This window comes from Colobus angolensis, unplaced genomic scaffold, assembly GCF_000951035.1.
Source record: "Colobus angolensis palliatus isolate OR3802 unplaced genomic scaffold, Cang.pa_1.0 Scaffold418, whole genome shotgun sequence".
Lineage (NCBI taxonomy): Eukaryota > Metazoa > Chordata > Mammalia > Primates > Cercopithecidae > Colobus > Colobus angolensis.
This window is the reverse complement of record NW_012117577.1, coordinates 1,988,004-2,015,060: the sequence shown is the minus strand read 5'-3', so window position 1 is coordinate 2,015,060 and position 27,057 is coordinate 1,988,004. Positions and strand designations below refer to the sequence as shown.

Below are 27,057 nucleotides of genomic sequence, written 5' to 3'. Positions count from 1 at the left end.
TCGTCACTTTGTATATGGTTTTGGATGCCCTAAAGATACCTATATTCCCTATGACCTCTCAGTTCATTTCCCAAAGGTAAGCAATTTGAAAGTCTGGCTAAGATTGAACACCAAGACAAGCTAAACCACTCCTCCCTCCACAAACAGAAACAAAAAGACAAAAAACCCACAGCAGGCTGGTGACACTCCTGAAGAACAGCTGCAGCTCTGACATTCACTGATCAGCTGCAGCCTGATGGAACTGCCAATAGAGTCACCCCAAATCAGGATTGAGCTGGTGACTTTAATGTCAAAGGATTCTCTTTGCTGACAAGGATACCAACAACCATTGAGCACCTGTCAGTAGCAACATGCTGACTGAAATATATATAACATGCACTTTCTAGTCATGTTCCTGCCATTTAAGCCCATCTATCCTGTGCAATGAAAACGGTCTCACCACTAAAGAAACCCAAAGACTGCTACATAATCATGGCATTGTAATATATTTTTTAAAACACGTCTGCCTTGAAAAATTGTGAAAAGCAAAAAATGCAAAATATTCAAATTTCTAATTTTTCTTTTATCAATTAAGGAGAAAACTATTCAAACTTACATGGCAAAATATCTTATACAATTTTAATGTATTTAAAAATTAAGATGTTATACAACTTCTGTAAAAATCTATTCCAAGTGTTCAGAAACTAAAAAGTATCAGTTGAGGGAGAGGTGAAGATGTAAAACATTTGGTCAAACCCCAGATAAGATTCTCATTGAGAAAACAAATAAAATATTTCTCATAATGTAAGGTTACTTAAAGCAAAAATAATAATAGTTACAATAGGTGACAGAGGGCTATTATACTTAAATCTAATTATTTCATCGTTGAGCATTTCTTTGAATTTAAACAAAAAAAGTTTATATTGATTTTATACTTAAGTTTCAACATAACAACATTTATAAAACAATCCCATGTAGCTCTCAGAATGGTAACATTAGAAAGAGTATATAAAGATAATTTAATTTTCAGGTTCTCCACAATACTTAGCCATGTGAACTTATTAACAGATAGGAACATAACATTAGGTTTGTTTGTTTGTTTCTTTTTTTAATTACAGGACCACATCCATATTAAAAGGTTGTTTTATAAGATTTTCCCTTAAGTAAGATCCAGAGAATATTAGATTTTTTAGAAAGAATCTCATAAATTTTTGTTGGTAAGAAATTTTAAATTAAAAAAAACACATACATACACACATATATATAATTCACAGGACTTGTTTGGTAATTTATTTTTAAATTACTTACTATGAAGAATCTCAAATACACAAACAAGTATAGGTTCCAATATAACACCCATGTAGCCACCACTCAGTTTTATCAACTCTTAACATTTCGACATTCTTTGTTTATCCGGCTACATTCTTGCTTGGCTCCATCCATTCACATACTTCCTCAGAGGTAACCTTTATCATGATTTGGTGTTTAAAACATGCTTGAAAGTATATAATTTTACAATACATTATGTATCCATAAGTAGCACATAATATTGTTCTACATGGTTTCTACATAAATGCTATTACAATGTCAATATACTTCTGCATCTTCTTCATCAGTGTGAGGGACCTGTCCATGTTGATACATATAGCTCTAATCCACTAATTTTTAATGAAACTTGTTTGGTAATTTATTTTTAAATTACTTACTATGAAGAATCTCAAATATACAAACAAGTGTAGGGTCCAAAAGAACACCCATAATAACCATGTAGCCACCACTCAGTTTATCAACTCTTAATATTTTGTCTTCTTTGCTTATCTCACTATATTTTTGTATCCCTCCATCCATTCACGTACTTCCTCAGAATAACCTTTATTAAGACTTGGTGTTTAAAACATGCTTGAAAATATATAATTTTAGTATACATTATGCATCCATAAATAGCATATATTAACATTAGAAATTGTTGTATAATATTCCATTATGCAAATATATTACAGCATACACCCTCATTTGATTGATATTTAGTTGCTTACAATTTTCACCATTACAGTGTTAGAATAAACATTCCTTTATGTGCTTCCTTGTGCATTTATAGAACAGTATTTCTCTAGAGCACATACCAGAAGGAGAATTTCCAGGTGTTTACGTATTCTTTGACTTTATTTGGCTTTGAAAAATAGCTCTTCTGAGTGCTTAAATCAACCTATTCTCCCACCAGTAGTGTAAGAGTGTTACGTCCCCACATCTTTATCAACATACGTAGACTTTTCATCCTTTTAAATGTCTGCCTGTCTGATGAGTACAGAATGGTATAATTTCCATTAGTCTGATTACCAGTGAGACTGAAGATCTTTTCATATGTTCATTGGCCATTCATATTTCCTGCTATGTAAATTGCTTCATCACATCCTTTGCTGATTTTTCTTTCCATTGGGTTGTTTCTTCCTTCTTGACTTTTGGAATTCTTTATTCATGCTGGATACCAATCTTTCTCAGTTATATCAGCTATAAATACCTTCTCTGAGGGATGTCTTTTCACTGTTTACTGGATTTTCTGAGACATGAACATTTTAAATTTTAATATGACTATACTAAATGTGGCATTAATCCTTTTCCCCTTTATGTTTGTATTCTGTTGTTTTTTCCAAAAAGTTCTTCTTTAGCTAAGGAAGAATCTAAGACTCTTCGTTTTTAAAATCAGAGTTTTAAAGTCTTTCTTTTTTGCACTTAGGTTTTTAACCCAACTACAACTGATTTTTATATGGTAGGATATCAAATTTCATTTTCCCCACATTGTTCCAGTTTGATTTACTGAAGACTCCATTGTATCCACTGATTTGTAATGCTTTCTATCATATATAAGGTTTCCATATATGCATGAGTCTACTTCTGGGTCATTTTGTTTCACTGGTCTATTTTCCATTCTCTGTACCAACATTTCTGTCTTAATTATTATAGTTCATAAGTCTTTAAATCTAGTATGGCAAATAACCTTTCCTCATTCTTCAAACATCTCTTAGCTGCTGTTGGCCCTTTGCTCTTTCATGTGAACTTTAGAATCACCTTAAAGGTTTCAGTTTTTAACTTTTAGAAATAATACAAAAAGATTAATTTTTCTTAATCTCCTCTCCGTGGTCATTAGTTAATTTACTAGCCTTTTATCAATTTCTGTGTCATAATTTTTTTTATATCTGATACTTCCTTGCAGAATTTTTCTTTATGTTGAGAAATATTTTTAGTCATTCTGAGTGTCTATGGGTCATAAAATCTTAAGAACAAACATTTACTGAGTACTTATTAACATGTCAGGCAGCATTGCTGTAAATTCTTTATATATATAAATCCTCACAACAATCCTATTAACTCATCCATTCATTTAATAAACTGTTATTGCATGCCTACTATGTGTTAGGCACTGTTTAGGCACTTAGGATGTAACAGTGAAGAGAAAAGTTAACAGCCTGTAAGGTAAATATCGTTATTTACTTATCCTATCATTATAAATGGGGAATCACAGTGAAAGTTAAATAACTTAGTTTAATATTTACCCCCAATCTTTGTGCATATTTGAGATTTGTCCTCAATCTTGAATGAAAGTTTAGCTAGACTTAGAATTTTAAGATGACAGTTACATTCTTTCAACACTTTGAAAACATTACTCCATTGCTTATCAGTCTCTTACTTGATAAGAAGTCTATTGTCAATCTAATTGTTTTCCTCGGCAGGTGATATATCTTTTCTCTCTGATAGCTCTTGTCCCTTTATTTTTGATCTCCTACAATTTCATCACAATCTGTCTAAAAATTTATTTTCATTTATTTTGTTTAAAACCCCAAGTGCCCATTTTGATTTGAAGACTCATCTCTCTTCATGAAAGATGACGATTCTAAACATTTCTCTCTTCAAATATTACTTCTCTACCATTCCTTCCATTTTTTTCTTCAGTAACTTCTATTCAATGAACACTGGAGTCTCCTAGTACCAGAGGTTAGAGTGGTTTGAAAAATATGTCCACATGTTACTCTATACGCTTTCCTTCCAGAGGTAGAGCTTAATTCTTCTCCCTTTGAGAGAGCGCGCTTAACTTAGCAACTCACTTTTAACAAACAGTATATTGTAGAGGTGATACAGGTCACTTTGAATATTACATTTATGATAGTTAATTTTATGTATCAGCCTTACTAGGCCATGGGGTGCCCAGATATTTAGTTAAACATAATTCTGGGTATTTGTTTGTTTTTGAGACGGAGTCTCACTCTCTCCCCAGGCTGGAGTACAGTGGCACAATCTCAGCTCACTGCAACCTCCGACTCCCTGGTTCAAGAGATTCTCCTGCTTCAGAATCCCGAGTGGCTGGGATTACAGGCACGTTTCACCACACCCAGCTAATTTTTGTATTATTAGTAGAGACGGGGTTTCACCATGTTGGCCAGGATGGTCTCGATCTGCTGACCCCATGATCCACCCGCCTCGGCCTCTCAAATTGCTGAAATTACAGGTGTGAGCCACTGCCCCCTGCCAATTCTGGGTGTTTCTGTGAGGTTGTTTTTGGATGAGATTAACATTTAAATCAGTAGACTGAATAAAGCACATTGCCCTACCTACTGTGGATGGGCCTCATCCAATCAGTTGAAGACCTGAATAGAACAAACAGGCTGACCCTCCCTCAAATAAGAGAGAATTCTTCCAAATTCAGGAAAAAAAACAATGTCTGATGGCCTTCAAACTGGGACACTGATTTCTTCCTGAATTTGGATGTAAACTGAAACGTCAGCTCTTCCTGGGTCTTAAGCCTGCTACCTGTCAGACTAGAACTACACTAGCTCTCCTGGGTCTCCAGCTTGCCAATTCGTCCTGCAGATTTTGAGACTCGCCAGCCTCATCATGATGTCAGCCAATTCCTTATAATAAATATCTTTACCTCCTATTGGTTCTGATTCGGAACCCTCCTAATACAGTCATAAAAAGGCTGTGGCTCCTGTCTTGGCTTCCTCCCTCCCAACTTGTTCCCTTGGAGGAAGCCAGCTGCCATGTCATGAGGACACTCAAGCAGCCTGTGGAGAGGCCTGTGTGGAGAGAACAGGGGCTTTTGGCCACAAGCTGAAGGGGAACTGTACCACCATCACCCTGAGTTTGGAAGCTGAGCCACCAGCCATAGTCAAGCCTTGATATGACTCGAGCACCAGATAACAACCTGGCTGCAACCTCCTTAGAGACCCTGAGCCAAAACTACCCAGCTAAACCACTCCCAGATTCCTGACCCACAGAAAACATGTGAGATAATACATGCAGGTTGTTTTAAGCCACTAATTTTGAAGCAATTGATATATAGCAATGGATAAATAACAGAGTCACTAGTATATAGTAGGCACAATATATATTTATTAAATGAGTAGGATTGCCTTGCCTTAGGAGTGTGTGAGTGTGTGTGTGTGTGTGTGTGTGTGTGTGTGTGTGTGTGAGACAGAGATTGAAATTGTGTGGGTGTGTATAAACCTTACAGCAGTTCCTGACGTAACTTTTACAAATTTGAGTACATTCCTCAGACTTCTCTTCTAATTTAGCAATCCTGTGTCCAATTTAGAATTTATCCCATCTATTTATTAGTTCCTAGTGACTATTTGATAGATTTCTAATCAGTTTTTTTCACAACTATGTGTTCTTGTTTTAGTCTATTTATGTTTCAAAATTTCTAGTTCTTTTTCACAAGGTGCTTTCACTTATTTCTTTGAACTGCCATCTCCCAACCCCATCTTTTTTTATTCCTCCTTGTTTAAGGGTCTTGCACATTGCCCCCTTCTAGAACCAGGACTTCTGCTGAAGGTACAGAGGTCCTGCTCTGTAGTGGCACTGTGGATACTGCAGGACCAGTAGAAGACTTAGCTCAGTTCTGACCAGAAGGCATGGCCGATGGCAGGTTACTATATACTTTTTGGTGTATCTGCCCAGAACAAAATCTCTTCTTTCTCTAAGACTTCCATCCAAACTCCTGGGTGGGGTGGCTTGGAACACTGTCACCTAGCTGATTATCCCTAGACTGGGACAATAGGATTCTCATGATATAGTTTGAGATAAATTCCCTATAGAATCAGTACTTTCAATTAAAAGTAAGAGTAAGGCCAGGTGTGGTGGCTCATGCTTATAATCCTAACACTCTGGGAGACCAAGGAGGGAGGATAGCTTGAGTCCAGGATTTCAAAACCAGCCTGGGCAACATGGTGCGACCTCATCTCTACAAAAAGATATAAATAAATAAAAATAAAAACATTAGCCAGGCATAGTGGCACATGCCTGTGGTCCCAGCTACTTGGGAGGCTGAGGTGGGAAGATTGCTTGAGACCTGGAGGTCAAGGCTGCAATAAGCTGCAATCATGCCACTGTACTCCAGCCTGAGCGAATGAGCAAGAACTTGTCTGCAAAACAAACAAACAAAAAAAGTAGGGTAAGAGTAAGAAAAAAATATTTATTGTCAAGAATACTATATTAACCTGTCTGGACTGTTCCTCAGGGAAATCACAACTTTTGCTTATTGCGTATCTTAAAGATTGTAACTTTAAGGCACAGACCTAACAGCATATTGTCCTAACTCATTTTTGAACTAAAGTCTAACTATATATGTCTAGAAAACATTTGTGATGCATTATTTTCTCTGGGAGAATTTCAAGTAGATGCATTATTTTCTCTGGGAGAATTTAAAGTCATAAAAGAGGGATTCACAGCAAATATTTTACAGTAACTTATATCAGTCTGTACATTAAACTGGGAATTAAAAATCATTTCATATTAGAACTATCATTTTTAAAATCCTCAGCTTGAAAAGGAACATAGAACAAGAGATTTATGTTGAGTGATATAACTGATCTTTCTGAATAAGAGATATGAGATCAAATGCTGAGACCAAGATATTGCGAGATGGAGGCGATGGTAATGGAAAGAACGACAATGACCTTGGAAGAGATACTGTGAGAAATTAACAAGAAGTCAAATAGAGATAAATCAAAGGGCTGACAGGCAGCACTGAGGTGAGTAAACACAGATTAACACAATTTCATGGCTTTCTCCAGCAAAGCTCATCAGTGAAAGCCAGAGACTGTGGGAGTACCCAGGTTTAGAGAACATGCCTATGGAACCAGTTGATGTCTTTAAATCCAGTTAACCCATTTTCTCCTAAAATATCTTTAGAATATTCTTTCTCCATGCTATTAGTATTCAGAATTAAAATGTTGTTACTGATGTCAAAGCAAAGATAATAAACTATGGAGAAATTAACTCTTCATTTCCAGATATAAAAGGGCCTGATTTTGTAGAGAGCACCAACTCAATAGTTTAGAGCAGAAGTTGGCAAACTACTGTCCACAGGCCAAATCCAGTCTATTGCCTGCTTTTGTAAATAAAGTTTTATTGGAACATAGACATACCCACTCATTAATGTATTGTTGATGACTGTTTTCACACTACAACAGCAGGATAGAGTAGCTGTGACAGAATCCATGAGGCCTGCGAGGCCTAAAGTATTTACTACCTAGCCCTTCACAGAAAAAGTTTGCCAATATCTACTTAGGAGAACAAAACAATTCTACTATAATAAGTATATGCAGCACTGCTACATATCTAGGACACACAAATGGATGGATCAAAGCTGTATTATTAGGTGTACTATGAAAATGGCACAGTATTTTATTTATTCAGAAATGAAAAGTGAAAAATTATATGAACCTCTGATTCAAGACACAAAGTATCTTTCAGGTCCCCAAGTCTACATATTCTGTGGTTAGGTCTTGAAAACTCATTCAATGGAAGTAAAAGAGTAGTTCTATAAAATTAAAACATAATTAAAATAGCAGCTTTAATAATGTAAGGCTCATTTCAAATGAGTTTGTAATTTTCAAACAAAGGGCAACCTTACTTAAACAACTATGGCAAGGAATTCACTAAGGAGTGACCATAATTATTTCTTCTACAGAATTACCAAAACATACTCTAGGTGCACACTGTCATTTAGCAGTAGAATACATGTTCATAAAGAAAGATTTATTTTACATTCCACCTAAAATCTACCTATTAACCCTGTTCAGCAGCTTCAAAACCCAATGGATAACTTTAAGTAATAAATTCAACAACTCCCCACACATCCAGGTAAAGAAGCATACGCTTCTCAACCTGGGACCAAACTGGAAGAGTAAACACACAATTAAATATTCAGGTGGGTTACATGACACTCAGCCGTTTTGGATAGCAAAATGCCAAAGGTAAAGAAGTAAACAGAAAAATATTATAACAAATTATAACTGGAGAGAAAAGCAAGAGACAAGTTCAATGTGAACAGTTTTTATTAATGCAATTAAGCAAAAACAACTGTAAAGCATGCTTACAGCATCAGGGTTCCAGACCATCCTCTACAACTCACAAAAGGACTGTAAAGGAATTAGTCCATAAACATCATACTCTGATGATTGTAACAGGAGGAAGACTGTTTCCTCCTACTTTCACAACTGCCTTCTTGTTTGTTTAGCAATTTTATTCCCTTTAGCGTCCTTCAGTGAAGCCTCCAAATACTCAAGACTACTACAATGATTACAATGACTATTGCTAAGAAAATGATTTCACTTTGGAAGGCTGAGGTGGGCAGATAGATCACTTGAGCTCAGGAGTTTGAGACCTGGGAACATGGCAAAACCCCATCTCTACAAAAAATACAAAAATTAGCCTGGCACAGTGGTGCAAGCCTATAGTCCTAGATACTTGGGAGGATGAGCTGGAAGGATCACTTGAACCCGGCAGGCAGAGGTTGCAGTGAGCTGAGATCATACCACTGCACTCTAGCCTGGGCGACAGAGTGACACCCTGTCTCAAAGAAAAAAAAAAACAAGAATGATTTCAATTTCAAAAACAATTTAGTTAGTGAAATGATGGATAACAGATATGGAAGTTTGGTGTATGCAGATATGAAGTGCCATTCAGTTATAAAGAATATTATTAATGCCTTTACTTGTTACGAAGAAAGTTATTAATAGATAAAAGGCATGAATTCAAATTTTCATTGACAGCTTTTTAAGAAATGCTATCCATAAACTTCATAACTTCCCACCCTCCAGACTTCTAAAGTGCTAAGCAAAAATACTTAATAAAAATAACTGATGTTTATTATACTCATATATAACTTTTAGATAGTCCAGATGTATAGCTTAGAATTATATTTATGCATACCTGTACATTTTATAATGTACTGAGAACCTTGTATAATTAATGTATGTAGTAATATGCTTGCTATTTTACATTAATGTAGGTTTTTAGCTGTTACAACTAGTTTATGACCTTTTTTATTCAATGTTAAGAATTGTTGGTTATCTTTAATAAAGAATGTAACCCTTAATTATAACACTCAATACAGGACAGTAGGATTCCAAATTAGTATTCTCCATTCTAAAATATGATTCCTAGAACGCATATTAATAAGGGCCAGGTAACAAGTGTACATATTACAGACAAAGACTAGCTAAAATATAGACTAGTTATATAACATCATCAGAAACAAATATACTTTCATTGATTATAACACATTTCAAACACATCAGAGCACTATCTCCGAGTAAGAAGGTGAAATTTTATAAAAGTATATTTACTAAATGAAAATGCATAAATTTGCATAACAAATATCTCCAAAGAAATCCTAAGAACACAACCACTCAATTACTGGAGTGTAAAATATATATATAAGTGTAAATCTTTCTCTAATTAAAAATTGTTTTGCTCCTCTTCCAATTTCAATAAACTTAGTGAAGAAGAATATAGAATAAAAATTGAAGGTCCGGTGCAGTGGCTCACGCCTATAATCCCAGCATTTTGGGAGGCTGAGATGGGCAGATTACTTGAAGTCAGGAGTTCGAGACCAGCCTGACAAATACGGTGAAACCCCATCTCTACTAAAAATATAAAAATCAGCTGGGCATGATGGCACATGCCTGTACTCCCAGCTACTCGGGAGGCTGGGGAAGGAGAATCGCTTGAACCAGGGAGGCGGAGGTTGCAGTGAGCCAAGATCGCTCCACTGCACTACAGACTGGGCGTCGCGAGACTCTGTCTCAAAAACAACAAAAACAAAAACCAAAAAAAAAGTTGAAGTATTTTGAGAACTATTTAAAGTACTTGACACTAAACATATGCAGAAATAATCACCATTTTAGAATATTTAAATTCAATTACTTTATCCAGATTTACTATGAACCATCTACTAGAAGTTATTCTTTTATACAGTTCAAACACACAATATGGTATAGATTATACACTGATACATAATCACAACTTGAAAATAATATTGTCTTTCACAACTTTAAGATCAACATTGTGGTGGGGAGTTAGAATTCTGACAGAACTCTAAAAAGAAAAGGCTAAATATCATAAATCATAAAAATTAATAAAGCTCCTTACACTGCCTTTGAGGAAAAAGAAGAAAGTTCTCTAAACCTAACTGTAGATGTTTAATAGCTACCCTAGACTACAGACTCAGAATTTTAGCTCTAACATACAAGTTTCAGTTTCAGGTTCAGATAATTTGTCAAATTCTTAAAATTCTTGTGTGTGATGAAACAAAACCTAAGACTAAATGTTCACACACCTTTGCCTTGCCCTGCAGTCTCATTTTGAAGCCTATTTTTATCACTGTATTGGATCTTTCCTACAATAATATAGTCGAATACATCTTTCCTCATAGATACTCAACTGATCAACTGATCAATCAAGTGATCAATTTGTATAACAACCTATAATGGATGCAGAGATTTGCAGTCAAAAAGACATGGGACTGGGTGTGGTGGCTCATGCGTATAATCTCAGCACTTGGAAGACTGAGGCAGGAGGATCACTTGAGCCCAGGAGGTTGAGACTAGCCTGAGTAACACAGTGAGATCCTATCTCTACAATAAAATAAAATAAAATAAAATACATGACAGTTTACAAATTTCAGTCCTGTAACTTTAATTTGGCTTTCCTCAGGACATGCCAACAGAGAGGATGGGCTAATCAGCCATCTCTAATGAATGGTGTCCTTTCCAGGTAGATTTCTTATACCTGGCTTATTGGTCACTGTCATGGTTGTGTTTGATAAGGAGTCTGCCCCCCATTAAAAGATGATCTCCTCCACCACTGCACTCACAAGTTAGGCTTCTTGACTGTAACTCAACTACAACCCATTCATTCAGGGCACACATACCCCACCAAGTCGCCTATTCCCATTGAAAGTTCTACAAGGCCAATCAGGATACAGAAATATAGCCTACAGACACGTACCAAGGACTCTAAGAAAGTTTGTTGTATCTGTGATAAAAAAGTTTTATCTGTGATAATTAAACTTATTATCAGCTATTAAAACTACTGATTCTTGATTGTGTTTAAGAACAAAATAATTACTAATATATTTGTTTTATATATTATCTAGCTATATTAACATTTCTGTTTTAAATAGACTGCATTTCAGACGACAACTAACAACAGCGTGCATTAGTTAATTTAGGTGACCGAAGCCAGTTCTTTCTATTTTAATTTCTCACCCTCGTCTTAGTTATCAGCACTGGCTCTGTAAGTGAGAAGCCACCCTCTTCATTTGCCAGTAAGTTTGGTCTTATAGTCTGACTTGGTTAGTTGCCATGGCTCTTTTAAAAGAAAGGCCATCCCTGCTCTACTTATCAAAATACAATAAGGTATTGTTTAAATCAAATAAGAATGCAGTAAGGAGACCACCACATACACATGTCAGAAAACAAATTCATAGCACTAAATTAAATCGCACTCTTTCAAAAGACAGTTAATACATCTTTTGTAGAAAGCCCAGCCGCTTTCATCAACAGTCAGGGTGGTGTGCAATTTTACTCATATATATGATCTGCCAAATAAACTGGCACAGAAAGAAAAAAATAGGAGAGTGTTAATATCCTACAGAAGTAAAGATCAACTTCTTTTGTTGTCTTCTAGTTCATGAAGATAAAAGCAGAGGGGTCCTTGAAACTGTCGACACAGCCGAGCAGGCCAACTAAACAGATGCTGAACCATACTTACGGATTACTGTCATATACTAGTCCCCCACAATACCTATCATCAGTTTTTTCACTTCTTCAGATTCTTTCAATTTATGCTCTATCATTCTTGAAGTGAGGCAATCAAAACTGGATGCAGGTGTTCCATTTATAACTCCAACTTTTAAAAAACACTCCTGGTTTTCTAGTCTGCTGCTAAGCAACAGAATAACATTCTTACTGAGCTACCTATCATGCCCCACTCTCACCCCTGACTCCAGATTTTTTTTTTCCCCTAACAGAGGAAAGGTAAACAGGTTCAAACTTCTAACACTAGTCCAGATTGTTTTAGTACGTGTGCGGGACTTATCTTAAAGACACTCTCATGCACTATGTTAAAAAGTTTTTCTTATGCTATCCTATACAAGGTGTGTATTACTTTTCTAGGGCTGCTGTAACAAAGTATCATAGACTAGGTAGTTTAACCATCAGAAATTTACTTGCTTACAATTCTGGAGGCTAGAAATCTGAGAACTAGGTGTCAACAGAGTTGGTTTTCTCTAAGACTTCTCTTACTGGCTTGTAGAGGGTCATCTTCTTCCATTGTCTTCACATGGTCTTCCTTGTGTGTGTGTGTCCTAATCTCCTCTTCCTTAAGGACACCAGTCATATTGGATTAGGCTCCACCCTAATGACCTCATTTAACCTTAATCACCTCTTTAAAAACCCTGTCTCCAAACACAGTCACATTCTTAAGTACTGGGGGGTAGGATTTCAAAGTACGAATTTTGGGGAGATACAATTCAGCCCATAATACAAGTAGCTGAAAGTAGATTACAGATACATGCCCTTTCAGGGGCAAATTATGTCTTTCACTTATAATGCCCCAGAGATAAAGGGTTATGATGTTTTCAACTTATTTTCAAATGGTTCAATAAAACAATTATGTATTATAGTAGGGGAACCTGGGTGAAAGTACAAAAGAAATCATTTTTTTTTCAATTTCTCTGTAAGTCTGAAATTATTTCAAAATAAAAGTTTTTTTCAAGTATCTAAAAATCTATTTAATGAGTCAGATTTATTTTATTTTTGAGACAGGGTCTTGCTCTGTCACTCAGGCTGGAGTGCAGTGGCACAATCACAGCTCAGTGTAGCCTTGACCTCCTGGGCTCAAACTATTCTCCTGCCTCAGCCTCCTGAGTAGCTGGGACCGGACGTGCACCACCACGGCAGGCTGAAGTTTTTCATTTTAGAAATTTTCTGTAGCGATGGGGTCTCGCTATGTTGCTCAGGTTGGTCTTGAACTCCTGATCTCAAGTGATCCTTCTGCCTCAGCCTTCCAAAGTGCTGGGATTACAGGCATGAGCCCCCAAGCCCAGCTGGATGGGCTAGATTTTTACAGCTCTACTTTCACGAAAATACATCATCATGTATGGTTAAAGAAGTACTTGGAATCAATGTTTTATCGTACATAATAAGAATATTATGAATAGAGAAGAAAAGAACCAAAAAGACTGAACTTAACTCCTTTAAATCATTATAATACCTAATTATTTCCATGCCACGGATGGTAGAAGAAACTAAGCACAACTAGAGTGTCCTTCCTGTCTAAGTTCCCCTCTGTTGCAGAAAGTGCTGTCTATTCAACTCTAAAAGATGCACCAATTTCAGGAGGAAAAAAAATTACCCTATTTACCAACCCATTTCACTAGTAATTCTGGGATCACACAGTAAACAGGGCATAAATCTCAGCTCAATGGTAATTTCTTCTAGAAAGGTTTCCCAATGCAGATCATCCTCCAACTAAGGACAAGCCTGTGACAATGCTAGCATATATTTGGGCTTACTGTATACCTGTTCACTCTGTCTTTTATTAATGTAATAGTATCTTGTTCTTTACTAGGCATGTATTTAATGCTCTGCATCTAATGAAATTCAACAAATACATGCCACTGACTCTGCACATAGCTTACTTAGTGAATTTTCTTTGCTAAATTAATAAGACATTTGTTATTTCTCTGATGAAGTCATTTTTCATTGTAATCCTAAACACATCTAAAGAAAGAAAAAGATCTCATGAAATAAATTAAGAAACCAAGCTGAACTATATTTTACTATCTTATAAGGCTAAAAATTCTGAACGACCACTGACACAAGGAGGGATCACATCAGCATCCCAGAATTTACCTACCAGCATACAAGACAATTCTGACTCTGCCACCGTTCTATTCTCCTGAGGTCTCATTCTTACTGAGTCATCAGACCTGCTGCATGCCTGGCTATGGCTAACCACTTAAGAACACATCCCCTAGCTATCAACAACATATCATTTTACATGTCAAAATTATTTTGAGGATTATCTGTCTCAATGCTGCTCTCCATTACAGAATAAAATTGAGAGTAGGCCTGTATAAACTATTTGCTTAAAGCAGTTAATTATGTATTGATTCTACAAACTTTCACTTAAATGTTTCTAAATGTAATCTGAATAACAAATTGTGATTTATAAATTCAGAACAACTAAGACTTCAAACTAAGCTTGTTCATAGTAAAAAGACAAAAAATCCATTTTCCTTCAGAAGATATTTATAAAATACAAACTTCATAGTTTGTATTTTATCATGGATTATAATGTTGTATATGTTAGTTACTATGCTGTATCTCCTTACCAACTACAAATTAGAAATAATAAGTAGTAAAGAAAATCTTTGTTTTAGATAAATAGCCAAGCTATCAGAATAACTACTATTCTATGCTTTTATACACCTTATGATTTTAACTACCACATCAAGGCCACAAGACCTGAGTTCAAATCCTGACTCTATGGCTTGTGCCAGTAGCCAATTTATTAATCTTTTGAGACCTTAATTTAATTATGTGTAAAGATGAGAATACCACCAACCCTATTCAGACTGGTATAAAGAAATAATAATGCAAAATGTCTAGGACAGCCAACAGAATACATTCAGTAGGTTTTCCCAAACTTTGGGACTAAAAATCCAGGTCTCCAAAATCTTCAAAAGCTTTATTCACTATGCATATGGACTTGTCTAAGTCTTGTAAAATGGCATAAATATACTATCCTTACTAATGTAAATTATGTAAAGGCACATAAACTGTAACTGTGTTGTATCATAAACTGGTCTCTGTGAGGTTAACATGCTATAATACAATCCATTATTTTGTCATACTAATTTTTGCTTATTTTAGAATTTTTTGGGGTTCAGAATAACAGGGTTAAAGTGGTATTGGATAATTTGTAGCCCTTTTAAAACAAAATAACATCTCCCAGAAAACTACAATTGTTATCTTCTTTTTCTTTTCATGTATGTCCTTAGAGCAAGCAGAGGCATTTGCAATCAAGTACTGCTCCTTCTTCAAAACAGAGTCTAGAATATGAGAATATACTGCTAGTGAATATGTGGAACGTTTAAAGAGAGACCAGTCTCCTACATCTTGCCTTCTCATTCTCTGTTTGCTCTCATCCACCAACATCATTAGGTGCAAGGTGAAAGGTGTGTATCAAAGGAAGAAGGAGGTGACATAACACTTTGCTTAAGTGACAATGGAGGTGTTTACAGATTGATATGAATACCAGTGCTGTAGCTTCTGTTTGTTTTCAAAGAAACCAGCTGATTATTTTGCCATCTCCCCTTTTTCTGATTTACTTAGTGCCCATGTGGGACTCTGATATAGATCCCAAGGATGAGGAGATAATAACAGGAGTGAGTGAAGTATAGGTAGAAAGCAATGAGTTGGGAAGCATTAAAAGTAAACACTGCCTGGGTAAGACTTTCTCAATTTCACATTTGCCATTTATATCACTAAAATAACAGCATCTTTAATTTTAAGTCAACCATACATCAATGAAAACTCAATTTTATAGTTTTTTTCTACATATTCAATGTCAGAAAAATTGTGTAGTGTTTATGACATTTTACCAGATGGGCCAATAAAAAAATTTAATAGGAAGTAACAGAGGGTACAACCTAAATTTTATTTAATACATTCATACAATGATTTTACATTCATATTTAAGTAACTGAGGAAAACCAGAGCTTATGCTATCTAGACTTAGGTACATATGTATAAATTTCCACTCTTGAGATATGAAATCTTCTTAATCCTCACAAATCACACTTAAAAAAGTCAGTCATATCTATCAGTCTGAGACAAATTCAAGAAAACTGTAGACTATTTAATAATTCTCTGACACTTAGATCACATTACTATATAACATTTCAAAAGCATCTCATGGGATATATTTTCACAAGCCACCATAGATAAAAGATGTCTAGCAAGTTAATTTTTTTTTTGGTTTTTACCCTATTTTTCTTCTCAAAGGCTCATTTAATAATTACATTTAATAATTATGTGTGCTATATTTCTTATTAATCAGAAATTTTTAAATGGGGCATTTAAATCTTCCTTGCTCAGAGGATTTCAGTTTATAGTACACAGGCCCATAAAATAGTAAATGTGCCAATAAAAAGCAGGCATGGCATAATTTCAGAATGAACAGTCCTACCCAAGAAAAGATAGCTAACAATTTTATACCCACACAAATGGGGAGTCATTTCACCACAGACCAATGAAAACACAGGCTAGTATCATCTGGCATTCTGGGACAATAATTCTTTCATTTTACAAATAACAAATCTGGAAATCTGAGACAATGTCTTCACCTAGATTACCAAGCTTATCGTTGGCAGGGCTAGAACTAGAATCAAAGTCTTTTTTCCACCATGCCAGGTTACCTGCTAAAGTCTAGTAAATATTCTGCCCAAAATTGAGAACGATGCCGTCTTAGTTCATTCATTGTTGCTATAACAAAACACCTGAGGTTGGGTAGCTCATAGAAAAAAGAGTTTATTTAGCTCGCAGGTATGCAGGCTGGGAATTTCAAGGGGCATGGCACTGTCATCTGCTCGGCTTCTGGTAAGGGCTTTCCTGCTGTGTCTTAACATGGCAGAAGATCAAAGGGGAAGCAGACAGTGCAAAGAGGTCAAACACAAAGGGCATTCTCACTTTACAACAACCTGCTCTCTTGGGAACCAAACCATTCCCACCAGAACTAATGCAGTCTCCCAAGTCACTGGTATATCATTTTGGAAAAGTAATTTGGTTATCTTTATTCATTTACTTAACACATATTTACTGAACGGCCAATCTTTACCAAGTACTATTCTAGATTCTGGAAACACGGCAATGAAAAAGACCGACAAGTCTTCTACCATTATATCCTAATGTGAGAAGAATGAAAACAAGCAAGAAAACAAGTATCACGTCAGAGAGTGACAAGGATGTTAAAAAGGAAATAAAACTGAAGGAAACAAACTAGAAGGGGTGCTATATTTTATGAGTGTCCAGGAAGCTATCTCCAAAAAATATACAAGTTGAACATTGAGCTAAAAAAATGGCAGCCATAATGAGCTAGACAAACATTTCAGATAGGCAAAAGAACAAAAGCCCTGAGCTGGGACCAGGTCAGAACATTCAAGGAATAGAAAGAAAGCCAGTACGTGTGGAGCAGAGGGAACAAATACATGACAGTGTGTACTACAGGGGCCCAGTCACATACTCTTTAACCTAGCAGTACCACCTCTAGGACTCTATCCAATAGCAGTAATAGTAAGTATGTGTAAAACCATGCACAGGCTGGTGGTGAAACCCCGTCTCTACTAAAAATACAAAAATTAGCTGGGCATGGTGGCAGGCGCCTGTAATCCCAGATACTCAGGAGGCTGAGGCAGGAGAATCGCTTGAACGGGCCAGGCAGAGGTTGCAGTGAGCTGAAATCACACCATTGCACTCCAGTCTGGGTGACAGAGTGAGACTCTGTCTCAAAAAAAAAGAAGAAAAAGAAAAAAAAACTACACACAGAAGGATCTTAGTGCTAGGTAGTTTGTAAAAGGAAAACCACTGGAAAAATCAAATGTTGATCAACTAGTCTGTTGATCATTTGGAGAATGTTAAATAGATTATGGTATAACATATGCTATTACAGTAAAAGAGTTAGATAATATATGCACTGACCTGGAAACATGTTCTAGAGATATTATGTGAAAAAGCAAGTAGACTAATATATATGACATGATTCCATTTCTTAATGAGACTCATTAACTATGGTATTACAAATTTTAACCCCTAAGTCTGGGCAAGGATAAATACCACTTTGCTTCCCCCCGCTGCAAGCAAATGTCCTCTTGCACACTATCCTCCTACCTTTCTCTAATTCGTTCCCTGCCAGCATTTTGGCTGACCTCAACCAACTGTTTCTTTCTTTTCCTGGGAACATGAATAGCATCACGAAAATTTTAAGAGCACAGAGAAGAACATTTCCTTATAATTTCAAAACACACTAGGTTTGAAATAACTTCACAATGACTGAATCAGCTCTAATGATTTCAGAGTAGTCAGATGGCATCATAAACTTGATTTAAAAATCTAAAAAACACATTATGAGTAATTACAGAAAACTAAATATTCAGTTGGCTACTATAATAGCAATGATGAAAATTATGAATTATTCTTACCTCTACTTTTGTTCGATAAAGAACAAGTCGTTTAAGGCTGCATAACTTGGCAATGTGGTTGAAAGCTTGAGGTGGTAGCTTATCACAGGAGGAGAGATTTAAGGCCTGTAGATTTGGACACATCTCAGAAATAACTTCTAAGCAAGTTTCATTAAGAAAGTGGCTGCAAGACAATTCAAGGCGTACTAATTCAGATCCGCAAACCTTCAGAAACCTGCAAAAACAACATTCCATGTGAATTTTATAAAACTAAAAGATATTTTTGCAAGAACTTTGCAATTTTAGCAACTCTAAGCAGATACATTTAAAAGGACAGATTTCTATTAGGGAAAATGTAAAATTTGTTTTGCTTAAATTCTTATTCACTGCATGCTGAAATATGAATGGTTAAGCTAAAAAAATCAACTTGAGAGGATAAAATGAATTCACATCATATAAAAAGTCAGCTAATGCTAAGTGGAAAATTAAGAAAGTATAAGATGTATTTTCCCTACTTACCTATAATTCACATCTGAGTTGGTAAAGCCAAAAAAAAAAAAAATCAAAACATAACAAAACTCTAAACTCTTGGGAGATATTTCCCCCTCAACAGTACCTATCCAGTACTGGATAATATATTTTGAACACTGCACATAAAAGTGACAACTTTAATTAAGTAACCTCAAAGCAAATCAGACTAGGCTTCTCTCAACTCAGAAAATGTCTATGTGGGTTTAACTAGAGCACTGTTAGGGTCCTTGCAGCTGTTACTATTTAGCAGCTAGACTGCTTGATGTTGAAAACATTCAATTGCAGCTTCACATAAAATATATAGAAATCATCCAAGATGAAGGTCACAAAATGCTTTATCAGAGTAATTATCACAATATTTATCTCAGTTATATTATAGCTGGGGGAAAAATAGTCCTGTCCATGATCACCCCCTGAAAACAATCTAAAAGTAAACATGAATCTAGCAGTATTTGAATCCATGAAACTTTATCAACTAAGCAAACTGAACCCTCTTAACAGTGCACCAATTATGACTGTCCAGGTCTCTTGACATAATCTTCCCACCAGTGTCACATCAGCAATATACTGTTAGTCAATTTATGCCACGTCTTTATTCCTAAATGATTTAATGAGCTTACAAGTACACATACAAAATAAAATTGACTACATCAGATTAGTTGTGTAAATAAATCACGTAACACTGGTTAAAAGATGTGGTTTTTTGCATTGTTCTACTAGTTCCTAGCAGAGACCTTGGAAAAGGCATTTACCCAAATCTTAGCATTTCCTCAGCTGTAAATGCAGACTTGAAGTATGTAACAACATTCACCACACTGCCTAGTGGAATTGAAGCTGAAATACTATGCAAATGCAGTTTTTAAAGGTCAAAGCACCCCATAAACATTAAGTATAAGTTAAATCTTGGCCAATTCACATTTAAACAATAAAAAAATTCAGTTGCTGCAAATTTAAATACTGTAAATAACCCAGTAGCCCGCACATCTTATTTACATCTGAACACCCATTTATTCTAAATTCAAACTTGTATTACTTAATTTGTGACATTTCATACAACTGCACACTCCTTCCTTAAAACTCTGACACTCCTTACGTAACTGCCTCTCTTGGATCTCCTCCAACTCCTCTCACTGCTGCTTCCTTTGCTAGCTGTATTAGCTAAACTGCAGTTCGCATGAAGCACATTCATTCATTCATTCATTCAACAAATATGCACTGAGCTTCTACTATCATCCAGGTAACAGTCTAGGCACTGGGGAGATAGCAGTGGACAAAACAAAATCCCTGCTCTCATGAAGCTTACTAATGTTTTGAAGAGAGACGGAGAAGATAACCAAATGCGTAAAGTAAGTCGCAAATTCGTGAAAAGTGCCCAGGAGAAAATAAAAGCAGGGAAGCGCAACAGAAAGTGTCAAGGATGGACAGAGTAGTCAGAAAAGCTTCAGAGATGTGGTGAGTAAAACCCTGAAGGAAGCGAGAGGGTGACAAAGCAGGTATCTGGAGGAGGAGCATTCTAGGCAAAGGGAAGGGCAGTCCAGGGCAGGATAACAAGCAGAGTGAAGAACAGTGAGATGGGGGATACAGGAGGCACAAAATGATGGAGAGATGAGTAGAGCAGAGATGAGGGACAGTTCACATAGTGTATGTCACTATAAAGACTCTGGCTTTATACCAGAAAGCAAACTGTTAGCAGACAATAGGAAACTTCCCAAGTTGATTTCATGAATGATAAAATTTGAAAGCACAATGAGATAAAGTCTATACCTATACTACCTTTCTTTCTTTCTCTTTATCAAGAATCCTGTATTGCATATTTTTACTCTGAGATTATTTGATTAATACCCTCATATTATCTCTACTTAAATTTTCAAAATGTATACTACCTACCTTTTCATATCTACATCCCTAGAGGGCAGAGACAGTAGCAGACTCAATTAGCTGCACACAGCTCTTACTTCCTTCCTTAATGCTCCTCATGCAGGTTTTATTTTAATGCATAATTACATATATGTATCTATTCATCTCAACTGTGCCACTGATCATTTGAAAGGAGAACTCAGTTTGTTTATTTCCTGCAGTCAATTCATTCTACATTGTGCTCATCAAGTATGTTCTTACACTGAAGATTTTATGAGAGGACCTAAGTTCATATAAACAATCCCAGACTAGTCTCCTGCTATGAGAAAAGGAATCTCTGGAGAGAAAAATAAATTGCTTATCATTATGAGGTGAATTAATTTGTCCAGAACAATACAAGTACATAAGAAGTAATTTACTAAATGGTAACTTGCACCCTAAAATAATTAAGATCACATGAATGAACGATTTGAGTCCACTTATCACAAAATAAAAGGTAATAGTCCTCAGAAATTGCCTGAAGTATAAAAAGTAAGAGAAGAATTAGATATAAAATATCTATGACTTCTGAATTCCTAATCTCATGGTTTTTAGCTGACCCTCACCAAGTTTTCTAAAACAGTAAATTCAGGATAATCTTAATCCCAAATAACTTGGAACATTATTTAACATAGCTGATCCAAAATAAAGCCATTAAAAACAAAACTTCTGCTTAATTGTATAGGGGTACTATCCAACAATGATAGAAAGAAGGGAAGGCCGGGCACGGTGGCTCAAGCCTGTAATCCCAGCACTTTGGGAGGCCGAGATGGGCAGATCACAAGGTCAGGAGATCGAGACCATCCTGGCTAACACGGTGAAACCCGGTCTCTACTAAAAATACAAAAAAAAAATTAGCTGGGCATGGTGGCAGGCGCCTGTAGTCCCAGCTACATGGGAGGCTGAGGCAGGAGAATGGCGTGAACCCAGGAAGCAGAGCTTGCAGTGAGTGGAGATCGCGCCACTGCACTCCAGCCTGGGCGACAGAGCAAGACTCCATCTCAAAAAAAAAAAGGAGGGAAAAGAACATCTTAAAATGGTGCCTACTTTCTAGAGTTGACAATCTAAGACACAACTGTATAAAATATAGGCAGGCAACTGAATAAATATATTAGTAGGAAATAAGCTCTTCATATCATAAAACTTTAGCTCTATGTCAAAATATCTAAAAAAGTTCTCGAATCTAGAAAGCATCCAAGAATGTTTCCTAAAGGAGTGAATATAAACTACTGAGAACAAGTAAGAGGGGTTTAGAGTAAAAACCCACACATAACTGAGGGGGAGATCAAGGCCATTCAGCAACTATTTGAAGAAAAATGGTAGGGAAACAATGAACCTAAAGCTTTTTGAACAGAATGATACAATTAAGTTCTAAAGCACAAACAGGCAGGCAGGCAAAGGAACATCTAAGACTTCAGGGAACCATATTAGAAAAGTGGAATTATAATAGATGTGATTTTAATGAGTAATGATATGCATGAACAGCACTCAAAGTAGCAAATCACAAATCTGTAGCTAGATTAAGATTTTAATAACTGATTAAAAGTTTTAAGTTCTCTTTATTCCAATGTAACCTATTTCTCTGCTATGATGAATAATAAAAATTCCTAAAAAGTTATTTAAAATCCAGTTAAACAGTTCTGACTTGTAAGATAAGGCTTTTAAGCAACAAAAATAAACCACATGAAACTTTTTCCCAAAGATTTGTTCAAAAAACAGCTCATCAACATTGGTCTCTAGTTTTTAAATGTGCTTTCCTTCTTTAAAATATTACAAATAAGTCTTCTTCATAGTAATGAGCATAAATAGACCATACTTATTCATAGATTGCTCATTAATAATCAAGCCATGCATATTTATTGTTTATTCTAGGAATGCTGCCTACAAGCCATAGTAACTATCAATTCAGCAGTCAAGTCATGGGGGCCAACAGTAATCAGTAGGGAAAACTCCAACACGCCCTGCCCAAGAAAAGGTTCTCTCTTCCTCTTACTTCAACTTTTTCTTTTCTTAATGGGAATAGTGACTACGACTTAAAGGAATGCCATCAAGATTTATGATTTTACTGGCTGAAATACTACAGTAAAATATAAAAACTTAAATCTATATATGGCTTGTTCTGATTATTCAAACTGCTCTACAGCAACTACCCTGGGTGAGTTGAAAATGGAAGATAAATTGTGGGTTAGAAGTAGACAGAAACTCTAACTTTGCAAAAGATCTTTATGCATTACTAGTACAAAAATTTTTTAAATGGCATGGCTAAGTTTTCTTCTTATAACTGATGTTTCTTCTCATGCGCTAGAAGAAGCTACATAAAGAAACTTAAAAATTGATTAATATTAGCTTTATATTTTACTCATTATCACAGTCATATGCAGCACTTTGCCAGTGAAGCTGGACTTCAGTCATTCATGATCAATGTTTTCTTTAATGTCTACACTTAGTTACTACCCTGTTATTCTGTTTATAAAAATAAATAAGGGATATGCTTATATGTTTATCTTAATATCTTTATCTTCTCTGTAGCCTGAAGGCAGGAACTATATTACATATCTCATATGTCTCTGTATACGATCAACACCCACTGAAACTCCTTGCACACAAAGGGTGAAAACAAACATTTAATAAATTCTGAATAATGGAAAACATTGGGAAAGAGCTATGAGGGTGATTAAAATACCCCAAAGGTCTATATAATGTAAAATAATGCTTACTGACACCACTTGTTCTATCTGTTCTCATATTCAATTAGCCTTGGTTTATGATAATGTATGCTCTAAATATTCACAGCCTTCATTAGCTTCAGTTCTTTCTTAGTCCTATTAGCAGAGAAAAGAATTTGAAATGTGTGTGTTTGGGGCAAGGGGAAGTAGAAAGGACTAAACTCTGTTTCACTGGACAGCTGCCAAATATCTAGCAATGAACCCCTTCCCCTGGCTCAATTTCTGGCAGAAAAGAAACTAACTCAGTGCATCCATGGTTTCAACACGTGCTACTAGCCATTACTGCTTGGTTTATTTTTCACTCTGATGCATAAACTATCAAGGTCAGTATTTGGAACACATTGTTACTACTTCAAACATCATTACTTCATTTAAATCTAACAATATCAAATCTTTATTTCTGGAACTGCATCTTTATTTTTATAATCTGAGTTAAGAGGAAACAAGGCTCTATATACGAATTTCTAATTCATAAACCAGTGTTCTAGAATGTATTCACTGGGGATATGTGTAGGGATTGCTATAGTTCATTTTTCGTTTTTAAAAATAGAATACATGAGTATTCATTAATTAAAAATAACAGAAAGTTTCTCTAAAGTTTCTACTCCTTCATTATTTAACTTCGTGAAAATACTGGGATTATATTTAACATACCATGACAAAAACCATGATCAAGGTTAGGAGAAAAACTCCTGTTTGTAGCCTAAGAAAAATGACTGTGGCATTACTAAATGAACATGCACTTGTGCAAGCTTTCAAATACTTAACAGGTGACATTTAATAGTAAGGAAACGAAATGCTTAAATAGAAAGGAGCAGAAACACCTGGGCAGGTCTGCAAGTGTGGTCGCCTATTTAGCATGCAATTGCATTTTCAACATAATTAGTTTAAATGAGCTTCTAAATCTGGGTGATGTATTGCACATGTAATTAAGATTTAATTAAAAATGTTCTATAATAAATTGTTTTCCATTTCTGACAAATCACATTAGAGAGGTATATTTTGATTTGGAAATAGTTTTTAAAATGCGCTAATCATCTGTGCTGAAAATATGAGAAAGAAGAAAAGAAACAGGAGCCCTGAAGTAAACGGTATAGTTTCCCTTAATAGTCATATAAAATTTAGCTGAAGGGGATAGTAAAACACTCATTTTTCTTTTTTTTTTTTTTTTGAGATGGAGTCTTGCTCTGTCGCCCGGGCTGGAGTGCAGTGGCCGGATCTCAGCTCACTGCAAGCTCCGCCTCCCGGGTTTACGCCATTCTTCTGCCTCAGCCTCCCAAGTAGCTGGGACTACAGGCGCCTGCCACCTCGCCCGGCTAGTTTGTTTGTATTTTTTAGTAGAGACGGGGTTTCACCATGTTAGCCAGGATGGTCTCCATCTCCTGACCTCGTGATCCGCCCGACACTCATTTATAAGCAGCAGCATTCTAAACATGACACTCAAAATTTATTTCCTTTTTATTTTTGTAATGTACATGTTACATAATTTCAAACTTTTATTATGAAAACCACTACATAATAAGTATAGGCTGCTGCTGGGGAAAAAAAAAAAACAAAAAAACTTCATCAAGCCTTTGTACTAACCTGCTAAATCCTGCAACAGAGATGAAGCCTCTATTGCCAGTCCAAGATAAATTAAGCCACTGGACAAGAGTGCATCGAGACTGTAGAAATTCCAAAGAAGTGTCATCTAGTTTTGCCCAGTATGGTTGCAGATTGAGATGGATGTATTGTAGAGGATCACAGCAATGCTGGCTCAGTAGTTTGCAAGTCTGTGCTAATCTACACAAGTCTGGTAGTGTAAGATGATTCAGAATCAGTTGAATAAGCTAAATAAGACAGAGAAACCAAGATCGTCAAGAATGAAAAGCAGTATCATTTTATGAAACATATAACATGATCTAATAAGGAATAAAATGTCATACATTTTATAACAATATTTTCATATAGTAAATAAAAACATTCAACGGAATTATCCAAAGAGAAGAAATCATGCATGCATTTGACTATAGTACATTTCAAGACTGTTCAAAGTATACTCAGCACATATTGCCTACTCATTTTCTTAGGTGCAAAGATACATTTTGGTAATCTATTGAATAATACAATTTGTCATACTCAACATCACTGAACAGCTACTACATGCCAGACACTGGGGACAGAAAAGAAAGAGTACCCATTCTCAGAGTGCTTACAGTCCAGTGGGGATTGGTAAGGACAATGATACATTTTAACAGTTTTGACAAAAAGAAACACAGAATGCTACTAAAGCCTAGCAGGCCTAGCTCCAAAGTGAAAGTGTACCTGTGCCAGGAACACTTAGCTTTATATATATAAAACTTTATATATATATACTGTTAAGTTCTGGGGTACATATGCAGAATGTGCAGGTTTGTTACATAGGTATACACGTGCCATGGTGGTTTGCTGCACCCATCAACCCATCACCTACAGTAGGTATTTCTCCTAATGTTATCCCTCCCCTAGCCCCCTATCCCCTAACAGGCCCCAGTGTGTGATGTTCCCCTCCCTGTGTCCAGGTGTTCTCATTGTTCAACTCCCACTTATGAGTGAGAACATGCAGTGCTTGGTTTTCTGTTCCTGTGTTAGTTTGCTGAGAATGATGGTTTCCAGCTTCATCCATGTCACTGCAAAGGACATGAACTCATCCTTCTTTATGGATGCATAGTATTCCATGGTGTATATGTGCCACATTTTCTTTATCCAGTCTATCACTGATGGACATTTGGCTTGGTTCCAAGTCTTTGCTATTGTGAACAGTGCTGCAATAAATATACGTGTGCATGTGTCCTTATAGTAGAATGATTCATAATCCTTGGGGTATATATCCAGTAATGGGATTGCTGGGTCAAACAGTATTTCTAGTTCTAGATCCTTGAGAAATTGCCACACTGTCTTCCACAATGGTTGATTAATTTACATTCCCACCAACAGTGTAAAGGCGTTCCTATTTCTCCACATCCTCTCCAGCATCTGTTGTTTCCTTTTTTTTTTATTTTAAATACACTTTATTGTGTATGTTTTAAGTTTACATCATAATATTATGGGACAAATAGGGTAAAATGGTTGCTATAGTGATGGAAATTCACATATATTGTTGCATATACTTTTTTCTTGACAAGAGAAGCTAAAATTTACTTATTTAACACAAATCTCTGATCCAATACAATTGTATTAACTATAATCCTCATGTTATACATTATATCTTTAGACTTGTTCATATGACATATCTGCTATTTTGTGTGTTTTGACCTATAATACATATACCAAATACTCATTTCCTCTGGCCAAATACCCCACTTCTAGTTGCTAATGTTTTATTTTATTTTTTTTTAAATTGCAAAAGATTTTTATTATTATTATTATACTTTAAGTTCT

At 35.8% G+C, this 27,057-nt stretch overlaps 1 protein-coding gene across 2 annotated transcripts in view; it reads right to left on the bottom strand.

Moving 5' to 3' along the window:
• The window catches only part of FBXL4 (F-box and leucine-rich repeat protein 4), a 76,193-nt gene that overhangs the window by 6,483 nt on the left and 42,653 nt on the right, over positions 1-27,057 (bottom strand). For both annotated transcript variants that reach the window (XM_011956449.1, XM_011956450.1), the window contains 2 exons: positions 25,243-25,487; positions 18,527-18,740 (listed from right to left, as the gene is read on the bottom strand). In XM_011956449.1, the coding sequence (XP_011811839.1) occupies positions 18,527-18,740; positions 25,243-25,487 (459 nt within the window). The remainder of the gene's footprint in view (positions 1-18,526; positions 18,741-25,242; positions 25,488-27,057) is intronic.